Source organism: Lolium rigidum, chromosome 2 (genome assembly GCF_022539505.1).
Source record: "Lolium rigidum isolate FL_2022 chromosome 2, APGP_CSIRO_Lrig_0.1, whole genome shotgun sequence".
Classification (NCBI taxonomy): Eukaryota; Viridiplantae; Streptophyta; class Magnoliopsida; order Poales; family Poaceae; genus Lolium; species Lolium rigidum.
Genome location: NC_061509.1, coordinates 155,057,981 through 155,068,265, shown reverse-complemented (window position 1 = coordinate 155,068,265; position 10,285 = coordinate 155,057,981). Strand labels below are relative to the sequence as shown.

Here is a 10,285-nt window from a genome sequence, read left to right as displayed (position 1 = left end):
GAGGATCTCGCACTCCAGCTATGGCGCGCGCACCACGTGTCCGGCGCGGCGGTAGAGCCCAAACCAATCTCGAGACGGATAACCATTCCGTGCATCCGGGCTCGGCCCACTGGCCCGACGCGCTAACACCTGGCACTCCGCGTAAAGCGATGGAGGGCCTACGAGCTTTGGTCGGGAAGCGTGGCGCCACGTGTGAGCATCCCGCCGGCCGGGGCTCGTGCGCCGGTATAAAACCCGGCCGGAGCACCACCTCCCCAGCAACACTACAGCACGCCTGCGGCTGCGCTAGCTTAAGTTTAAGTGGAGTCCGTCTTTGCCGATTCGATACCGCGCACGACGGCTACGCAATGGAGAGCGACTGCCAGTTCTACATGTTCGGCGCCCCGCCGGTAGACGCCGACGACGGGCACGGCCAGTTCCTGCAGCAGCCGCAGCTGAGCGGCGGCGGGGAGAGGAAGCGGCGGTTCACGGAGGAGCAGGTGCGGTCGCTGGAGAGCACGTTCCAGTCACGGCGGGCCAAGCTGGAGCCCCGGGAGAAGGCGGCGCTGGCGCGGGAGCTGGGGCTGCAGCCGCGGCAGGTGGCCATCTGGTTCCAGAACAAGCGCGCGCGGTGGCGGTCCAAGCAGCTCGAGCAGGACTTCGCCGAGCTGCGGGAACACTACGACGACCTCCGCGCCCGGGTCGAGGCGCTCAAGCAGGACAAGCTCACGCTCGCCGCGCAGGTACATGCATATGCATGCCATCCTCCATGATCGTGTCGATCGAGTAGCTCGCATGATGCTAACTATGTCTGCTCGGTCGGTCCGCAGCTGGAAGAGCTGAAGGGGAGGCTGAACGAGCGGCAAGACCAGAGCGCCAGCTCCGACGGCGGCGCCGTCGCCGAGGTGGACGACGACAAGAGGAATAACGTTTGCTGCCTCGTGGAGAGCGGGGCGACGGAGGCGGACGTCTCAGAGGACTCGGCCGCGGGATGGTACGAGGACGACCACCTGGCGTACGGGGGTGGACTTCAGGAGCCGTTCTGCGCCACGCCGGAGCTGTGGGAGACGACATGGCCTGTGCTGGAGTGGAACGCGGTAGCGTGAATCAGCGATCTGCATAAATCTCTGTGTACTCGTCTCGTGTGCCTGTATATGTACGTACGTCTTAGTTGTTGCGAGCTCGCTCAGCCGGCTGATCGATCCGGGCTCCGGCGACCACATCAATCGGGTTAGATGTAGTGGTAGAAGAAATATCAGCAGGCAGCCTAGGGAGGGATGCAAGCGGCCGGGGCAAACAGAGAAGAAGCGATGCAATCTACATGCATGCGCGCGGCCGCCGGCCGGTAGACGGTCGTTGTCTTCGTCGAGTGTCCGTGTAAATGGCCGCAGGCCGCTCCGACGTGCCGCGTCGATCTGGGTGTGTCACTCATGTACGGTTCATATCGCGCGCGCCGTCGCTCGAAACAAAACTACAGTTACCCGCCTAGAATGAATCAGCACCCCAGCATTAAGATAAACATCAAACAGTATAAACCATCTCAACAAAACGGAAAATTACAACAAATTTTTTAAGATGTCCTTCATCTTCAACCTCTAGAAGTGCGCCGGCGCTGCCGCTCCTCGCTGAGCAGCCGTTCTTGTGTTCTCGCGCTCGTGTTACTGCAGGCCATGGATCCAGCACAGCACGAACGGACGATGCGCCCGGGCCCCGGGATGGAATGGACGACAAGAGAGACGTCGCCGTCGTCGGGGGCAAAGCTCGCAAGCCGCTGTCGCCGCACCACGGGGTGCGATCTGTAGTCAATTGTTGCTCCTTTGGACGCCACCGAGCGTGTCGATCGATCATTCGTTCGTCTCGGCGCACCGTCGCGCGGAGCTCCGCTCAAAGACGAGGAAAAGGGCAGCGGGAAAATGACGCGGGAGGGAGGCGCGCGGCTGTCACCGGGGGAGAGGACGGTTCGGCGACGACGAAAAGGAAGTTCTGGATGCGTGGCCCGGCGGCCGAACGGGTGGTGGAAACGACGCACTGTCACTGACCGAGAGAGAGCGACGCGCGCTGAGACCAGATCAGAAGCGTCCAGATATTCTAATTTATATAAGAGTCATGTTATCCACGAGTAGGAATTGTTCGTGGCCGACTAGGACTGCCTAGCTCGACTAGACACTTCACTCGGTCTGATACCGATGGTAGTGTTTTCATAAGGAGAAGCAAGGTTGCAAGGAGAAACTCGATGTTGATATGAGAAGAGAACCAGCTGATCGCTTGGTTCTAGATTGGCATGCTTGATCAGCTGGTTGAGATTTCTCCAGTGAATGGATAGATTCGAAACATTTAAATTCTTTTTGAAACGACGATAAAGACTTCGCCCCTGTCTATTAATTAAGGAGCTTGCTCAACAAAAATAAAAGATTACATCTGGTACAACTCTCCTGGCATGATTTCACTAAAAAGATTGGCACCCGCGCGCTTGTTGCAGAACACACCCTTGTTCCCGACATCTTGTGCCACCAAGATTTGATTGAGAGAGTTGCCCAATTTCGGAGATCGAGGGCATGGAGACTCATCCAATCCTTGACGAAGCCCCAAAACCTAGGGTGAAGCAGCGTTTAAACATAACATACTTGTCCGTTGAACTTTCCTTTCCGAACTCCAGTACAACCAAAACATAACCCAAACATAATGACAAGGCATGCGTAGTTGCGTACTGATTGTGATGTGTTGGGATTGGGGGGAGGGGAGACTCTTACCTTCTGATCATCTGTTCAAGCTACACTAGTGTTCCAGTTTTGAGGTGTCCAAAGTTGCCGCTCAAAAACACGGTTAGAAACTTGGTGGTTTCAGCGGTAATTTTGGAACTATGCTGTTCAAGTGTTCAGCCTGTGTGTAGGCGAATAGGTCTATACCCATGGGATTAGTATGACAACACTTATAGGATAGGCCTACTTACATGGATGAATGTGGTTGGAATACTACATACAACATGATACAGTTTCATACAACATGCCTTTCAAATGGAAAATAAATGCTCCAGGTCGAAATTTCAGTAACCTGAGAGCCAGCAATAGATTACCAACACCATATTTTAGGTGTTCACAAGCTGCCGAAGGTAGAACCTGCAGAGGTAAGAAATTTAGAACGTATCAATAGAAGAACAGAGAAAAAAAATGAAGCTGCATGCTAAGGAACCAAACGGAGGGCATAGAATCAACCATATACCTTTGCCTTGTGGAGCAATGTAGCACATTTCGGCTACAGAACAGAATCTGAAGGCCTAACTATGCGTATGCTACAACTTCAACCATTCTGAAAATGGCGGTCTTCACTATCTCTGTACATGCACGGACACATGGGGTCCTGATGTCTGTGGAACACTCTGCTGCTCATATTGGTTGCTATTCTTGGTAGTTGAGCTCTTTTCGTTCTGAACATGTTCTAGAAACTCCATTACTATGGGATCAGTCCAAGGACATCCAAATGGAGCTTCGTCACCTGCTACCCATCCAAGATGACCACCCTGTGGTGTGACTATCAGTAGACAGTTCGGATTTGCCTGAAATAATAGAAAAAAACAAGACCCTTTTAAGTCGTTTCAGGGCCAATATCAGCAGTAGTTATGAAGCAGACATGTTGGTATGTTGCCCGAATTCGGTCATGCAAGATACCAATAGGTGAGAAAGGAGTGTGTACTGCAATCAGAAAATACCTTGATATCTTCTCTAGGAATTCCCCTAGATGGTGCAATTGGATCATTAGCTGCCTGCACATAACAGAGCTAGCATTAAAGTTTTATACAAAAGTGCAAACTGAACATGTCCAATATATCAATGTATGGCATTACTTTCATGGTGACTTGACACCAAAAGGTAGTGGTGCTTTAAAAAACCTACTAACAGACTTGTGTACAAAACAGGTGGTAGTAATTTTGAAGTCACTGTACAGCCCATGAATGTGAATTGGGTCTTCATGTATTACTTGTTTGCGTATTGCATGATCATGGTATGAATTTCGAACTATCAATTTGAAGCAACATATGCAGCTTAAGGAGTGAAATATCATGTCTGGTGCTATCTAAAAAATGTCTTGTGATGTCACATCCCACTTATAGTACCAACTCTGATCGACTTAAGCTTCTAAGATTGCAAGACACTGAGAAGCATTGAAATGTATCTCCAGCTTGCATTTTGATTATAAGGCCAAAAGGCCATGAATTAGTGTGCATTTCCATATTCCTGGTTCACTATTTTAACAGCTTCAAGTAAACCTTTAGTCATAGTTCTAAGTAAATCATAATAGCATATTGGCATAATCTTAACCGAAGTAGTTAGATAGTTGTTGTTGTTTCCGAATGCACTAGTGCAGCATAAAGAACTGGTAGCTTCACCTGTATGCATAATAAGGGTATGGAAACATTCTTGATGGAATCTGAGCTGCTTGAGTTCGAGTAATAATCATCCACTGACTTGAAACCAAATGAAACTGCCACAATTGAAGTGTCTTTTAAGTGTAGTGTGCCAATGGTAGAAACTAAAAATATATCATTTCAGATTGAGGTCACTGCTAACCTCGGGTTAGCCCTTCATCAAAATCTCTAACGGTTTTTGCATTGGCTGCCTTTGGTATGTTGTATTCGCCGTCCAGTCCTTCAAAAAGCAGCGCATGCCTAAATTTTGGTAAGTTCCAAAAAAATTAAGTGTTTGAAAAGAGGCGTGAAACTAATTAGATTGGAGGAAAGGTGAACAATAAGGTATACTTCTTAAATATGGCCCTGAGAGAGTTAGCAAGTGCTCTATCATAGATGTTGTTGAACCCTTTGTGGAAATCTTCATCTGCAATTACCAAATCAAACGGGTTGCACATGGACACTGCTCCAGAAAGAGAGCACTTATCAGTCTCCTGGAAACAAGAAATTACTGAGTAGGTTATGGACATGCAGAGGAAATAGACCTTTTAGATCAATTTTATATAGGGATAAAAAGGAGTTGGTGCAATGCTAATCACTTTGATACTCAAAGAGGAGCGGAGTGCATATTGGCATATCTATGTTAACTAAGCATGATTTGTTGCAAAAGGACTTAAGTGAAGTATAACTTTACTGAACATGACAATGGACAAGGGAAAAATGTTCTAATATTGAGTAGAACTGTAAACTTTTATATCACTGAGTACAGAGCTCACCTCACCAAGGTAGCGCACAAGAATATTTGCTCCGAGTGACCAGCCAGCAGCATAGATATCACACTCAGGGTAACGGGCCAAAACATGATTGACTACTTGACGGAGATCTCCAGTAAATGAAGCAGAATAGAACTGTTCATGTAAGAGGATAAGTGTCAACATATTTAGAAGCTAGGATGTTCTTGAAGCGTTTCAGCTTTATTTGTTTCTTAAATAGCTATTTTCTTTAGTTTCTATATTTCTATGCTTCGTTATGCTATGTATTAAGACATTCTGTTACTTCCTAGGTCCCCTCATCAACTGAGTACCAAGAGGCCGGACCATTGCTGATAACCAGAAAGAACAGTGTCAGCACTTCGCAGACAACATTTGAATATGCCTGTACTAAAGATTAAGTCAGCTAGAAGATGCCACTAAGTTTACGGACACATGACACACTACTTTTAAGGGTAAAAAGGTAAGAGGAAATATCATACACATGTAAACCTAATAACCTATTTTTCAAGCCATTGTCTGAGTCTGAGTACCAAACATAGCCTTAGGAACTAGACATTGTTCATGAGATTCATACCAATCAGCAGGTTTTGATGGAGCTTTTGGTACCTAACTTGCTGATGTCATACGCTCTTACTCCTAAGAAAAGCTCAAATAACCTTCAGCCATATAGTAATTAGTAAGTTCTGAAGTGAAGGCTACATTATCACACTGGATGCAAATTAACATATGATTCCTTTACATGTGGACTTGGTTTAATACCAAATAAAGTAAGTTTTTCCAAGCTGCTATTGTGTAGAGTGTTTTATAAATTTTGCATAGTATAGAAGGAAAATGGAAAAGAACATAATTTTGAGAGGATAAATGGAGTAATAATACTCTGCGGCACTACAAAAATATTCCAAGACTAAAGTACATCTGTTTTGAATACTTAGCAAATATGGGGACAAGTTAAACATAACAGCGTTGGCATGACATGGATGGATGGATAGAGCTGATTCGGTAATTTGGATGCTTAACATTAAGTGCTTAACTGTCAGTTCCCTTTAACAGAGCTCTGAAAAGTGTTATATCATATAAAACTGAAAGATTGGACTTTCCACATAAGTTTGTTTGTGAAAATGAAGGGCGGGCCTGGTGCAGCGGTAGAGCCTCACCGCCTGTGACCGAGAGGTCCCAGGTTCGAGTCGCGGTCTCCTCACATTGCACTTCGTGAGGGTAAGGCTTGCCACTAACACCTTCCCCAGACCCCGCACAGTGCGGGAGCTCTCAGCACTGGGTACGTCCCTTTTACATGGTTGTGTTTAAGAAAAGCATTTTTTCTAAAGATGTTTTAATAAAAACAGGTTTAGGTGGGGATAAATACTGGCATTTGAGTGATCAAGAGAAAACTATTGAACACCTACTTTCTACCTGCCCAATGGCATTGTTTGTCTGGAATGTGGCAAGGTGCGCCTTTGATGTGTACATAAAACAATTGTTTGTTCGGTAGTTAAACACATTAAGAAAGCAAGGAAAGGCACTAGTTACTATTGGATTGGAGACATTTTGGGGGACATGAAACCTGGCAAGCTTCCAGAATAACATACTGAATGATCCTGTTTTATATTAGTATGACCTGTCACTATCTATTCCCTGTCTTAGCTTCACGAGAGAAAAATGGAGCGGGCAAAACACGCACTGCATGCAGTGAGATTATGGCGGCAACAAGCGAGAGCAATAGTAGGGCCGTTAGGTTGTTTGCTTTGGTACGATACATTCACATGTTTTTTTGTGCTTCATTGCTTATGTGAAATTCCAAGATGAGAGCGAACAGGTTTGCACTATTCATGCAAATTTACTTTTCCAGATACATTTTCCTTTTATTGCAAATATTAATTAATTTCTCAGGAGCAATAACTGTGTTTGCCACATAAAAAAATAAAACAATTGAAGTACAAGTACCTTAGCTGTAGTCACAGGACTGCCTGCACATCCACGGCTATTGAATACCACAACACGCCATCCTTTGCTTCTAGCTCTCAAAAGCATATGCCTTACATATGTATCCTGACTTCCTCCTGTGAGACCGGGCTAACTCCCAGCATCAAGAATTAGCCATGAGCTAATAAAAAACTATGCATACATGAAACAACAAGTAAATGCACATACTACTGCAGACAAAGAGGTGCCAAGAAACAAAATGTTTATGTCAATGGTCATCTATGCTTGCAACAAAGTTAAATTAACATGATAGATGCAGAAGACGAATTTAGAAGAACAATGTGTTCTGCTCTTAACTATGGTCAAAATTGTATTAGAATCCCCTATATTCTAGTGGAAGCCTTTGATTTTTCTTTTTTATGGATTAGTAGTAAAATGCTTGGTTGGGCAGATCTTATGCTGAGTATTCGACTAAAGGCTTAATAAAAAAGCAAATATTTACTCTTCAGGGCATCCTTTTTCTTTGCTTGAGGTGAAAGTTATGGAGGACTAACTTTGCCCAGCACTTGAACAGTTAATGATGTTCAGAAATTCCCTAATATTGAAATATGATCATGATGAATAATTTCACTAATTAGGAAATTGAACTGCTACATACAAATCCGTTCGAAGGAAAAAAGCTTCTAACATACGAAGTAAAAAAATCCAGCAAAGATTTTTAAGCTGAGAAGCTTTTCCCCTTGTCACATTATCGTAAGGGATAAGGGTCAAATTCATCCATGATGTTCATCATATGGGTTGTATGGTTAATTTATGTATCTGTTGCTTGATCAGTCGTCTTCATAAGTATGTTCACCCATTGTTAATGTACAGTCATGGTGCTAGTTGGAAAATCATACGCTGTTTGAACCAAACTCCAGTTATATCATAGCTATATTTCATTCTCCATGTGCTGTGGTAGTAATATACCCCTATTTCACCTAAGATCTCTTCGCCCAGCGACATGGATCTATTTAGCAATCCAACTTCCGGAACTAAAGTCTCAGGAATGCACACAGCTGAGCAGCACAACAAAATCCTCCTGTACAGAGATGAGAGGCAAGATGCAACTAAATCCTCTCTATACAGATATGAGAGATCATATCATAATTAACCAAAACTCGCAGCAGCAGCTCCTCTCGTTTCTATACAGGCAGCATTTGTTTTTTTTCTTTTTTACTGATTAGTACTAAAATGCTTGGTTGGGCAGATCTTATGCTGAGTGTCATCTATGGTGGCAACAAAGTTAAATTAAAATGATAAATGCAGAAGATGAATTTAGAATAACAATGTGTTCCGCTCTGCACTATGATCAAAATTGTGCTAGAATCGTGCTTGCATTTGATTTTTATTTTTACTGATTAGCAGTAAGATGTTTGGTTGGGCGTCGTCCTTGTTACAATAGAGAAAAACCCCTCCTCAAATCGTGCTTGCATTTTTCAATGCACATGACTTCTCCTATGTAGAAATAGCCTATTTCTCTTCGAAAGAGGAAGTCCTACTAATTTTTGTTTTTTATTTAACTCATGTTCACGGCATCCTTTTGGTTTCCTTGAGGTGAAAGTTATGGAGGAATAATTTTCTCAGTTAATGATGTTCAGCAAAATTCCCTATTACTGAAATATGTTCACGATGAATAATGTCACGCTTTCGTCGTGTCCACTGCGCAACAGCAGGAGAAGGAAAGGGGCAACACCAACATACATACCAGCAGAATGAGCAGCGGCGCGTCGGGCGGCAGCGCGCGGTCGTCGGCGGAGACCCAGTCGAGGGCGACGGCGCCGTCGTCGGGGGCGCGGAGGCACTCGCGGCGGAAGGTGACGGCGGGGAGCGAGCGCGTGAAGGCGGCGAAGATGGTCTCGACGTGGCGGTTGGACGCGAGCACGGGGTAGGCGCGGTAGGGGCGGCGGAGGCTGTCGAAGCCGGCGAGGAGGCCGCTCCGCGCGCCGGCGATCTCGAGGGTCGAGTGCGGGAGCAGAGGTCGCTGCTCCCCGGCGGGGTCGGGGTTCTGGGAGGAAGCGACGGAGGACATGGTGGTGGCTGGGGCTGGGAGGAGCAGGTAGCGGAGGCGGCGAGGGGCGAAGCGGCTGGCGGGGCCGGCGAATGGGGATGGCATTTGTAGCGCGGCCATCGGATTCGTGCTTGGTGGGTTTGGAATACGCTTCTCACTCCTTTGGAGCCCAGCAGCCAGTAGGAAATTGTGGTTGGATTGTTGGCACGTCGCTGCCGTGGGGAATTACATTGTTCATTGAAACCTTGGCCGGGCAGTGTTTTCACTGCACCGGAGTTCATCAAAAAATAAAAATGTTTGACTACACCATACTATGCTAGACCAGAATGATCAGTTTGGTCTTCGGTTTCTACGGAAAATGCCTTAATGTTACAGAAGGCAAAAAAGTTTATGTACAAAATGTTGCCTTAGATGCGAACAAATAGGGCAACAGAAATTCGAAAAGAAAAACTACAGGCTAATTCCTCACGACATGATCTAGGGCTTCAACTCCTACTCTTTTGGACGTGGTTTGATGGCACCATGAACATCAAGCTCACGACGTTACCACTAATCAACCCGAAGAGAAGCCATCAACGAACCAAACAAGAACGTCCTTGGTTGTCTCCCCTCCCTCGTCTTCAGTGGAGATGGTGTTTCTTTGAAACCACCCCGTCAAGCCTCCTCTCCCGCCGGTGAATCCGGATTTCCTCGCCCTCCGACGGTCGCTCCGGCAACGGAGGGACGGGGGAATCCCAATTCCCGACATGTGGCAGGGTCCCAGTTGGTTGTGTCATGGAGGCGGAGGCGCTGCTGGTTTGGGTTTTGCCGTTGACGGGAGTCCCCTTCGGTTTCGGCGCTCCGTGGAGTTCCGGCGTGGCTCGGTCGACTTCCCAGGGCTCGGGGATCTACGGATGCACCGCCGTTCATCATTAAAAAAAAATGTTTGACTACACCGCTACTATGCTAGACCAGAATGATCAGTTTGGTCTTCGGTTTCACCAGAATCTATAAACTGAATGTTCAGTTCTCGATTTAAAGTGACTGAACCGCTGGAGGTACGGTGTCCGCCAAAATCTCAGAAGAAGGATTTTTTTTTTAGATGCAGAAGAACGAATAAAAGGGAGGTTGTTGCGCATATATGGTCCATGCGATTTGAGCTAAGAGCTAACTCGGTTTCGA

The 10,285-nt window shown here is 46.2% G+C and overlaps 2 protein-coding genes across 3 annotated transcripts; one reads left to right on the top strand and one right to left on the bottom strand.

Moving 5' to 3' along the window:
• Positions 1 to 278: 278 nt before the first annotated feature.
• LOC124687515 (homeobox-leucine zipper protein HOX24-like) lies at positions 279 to 1,458 on the top strand. Its single transcript, XM_047221291.1, has 2 exons — positions 279 to 722; positions 810 to 1,458. Exons 1-2 carry the CDS (start codon positions 348 to 350, stop codon positions 1,083 to 1,085), a joined length of 651 nt encoding a protein of 216 aa, XP_047077247.1. The 5' UTR covers positions 279 to 347; the 3' UTR covers positions 1,086 to 1,458.
• Positions 1,459 to 2,814: 1,356 nt separating this feature from the next.
• LOC124692475 (embryogenesis-associated protein EMB8-like) lies at positions 2,815 to 9,270 on the bottom strand. Of its 2 annotated transcripts, XM_047225860.1 has the most exons (9): positions 8,822 to 9,270; positions 7,096 to 7,224; positions 5,158 to 5,289; positions 4,733 to 4,875; positions 4,545 to 4,642; positions 4,364 to 4,458; positions 3,686 to 3,739; positions 3,199 to 3,532; positions 2,815 to 3,095 (listed from the first exon to the last, which is right to left on the bottom strand). In XM_047225860.1, the coding sequence occupies exons 1-8, from the start codon at positions 9,242 to 9,244 to the stop codon at positions 3,305 to 3,307; spliced, it is 1,302 nt and encodes a 433-aa protein (XP_047081816.1). In that variant the 5' UTR covers positions 9,245 to 9,270; the 3' UTR covers positions 2,815 to 3,095; positions 3,199 to 3,304. The 2 variants fall into 2 exon arrangements, with proteins under 2 accessions (XP_047081816.1, XP_047081817.1); XM_047225861.1 differs by lacking the exons at positions 2,815 to 3,095; positions 4,364 to 4,458 and having other exon boundaries at positions 3,463 to 3,532.
• Between the last annotated feature and the right edge of the window lie 1,015 nt (positions 9,271 to 10,285).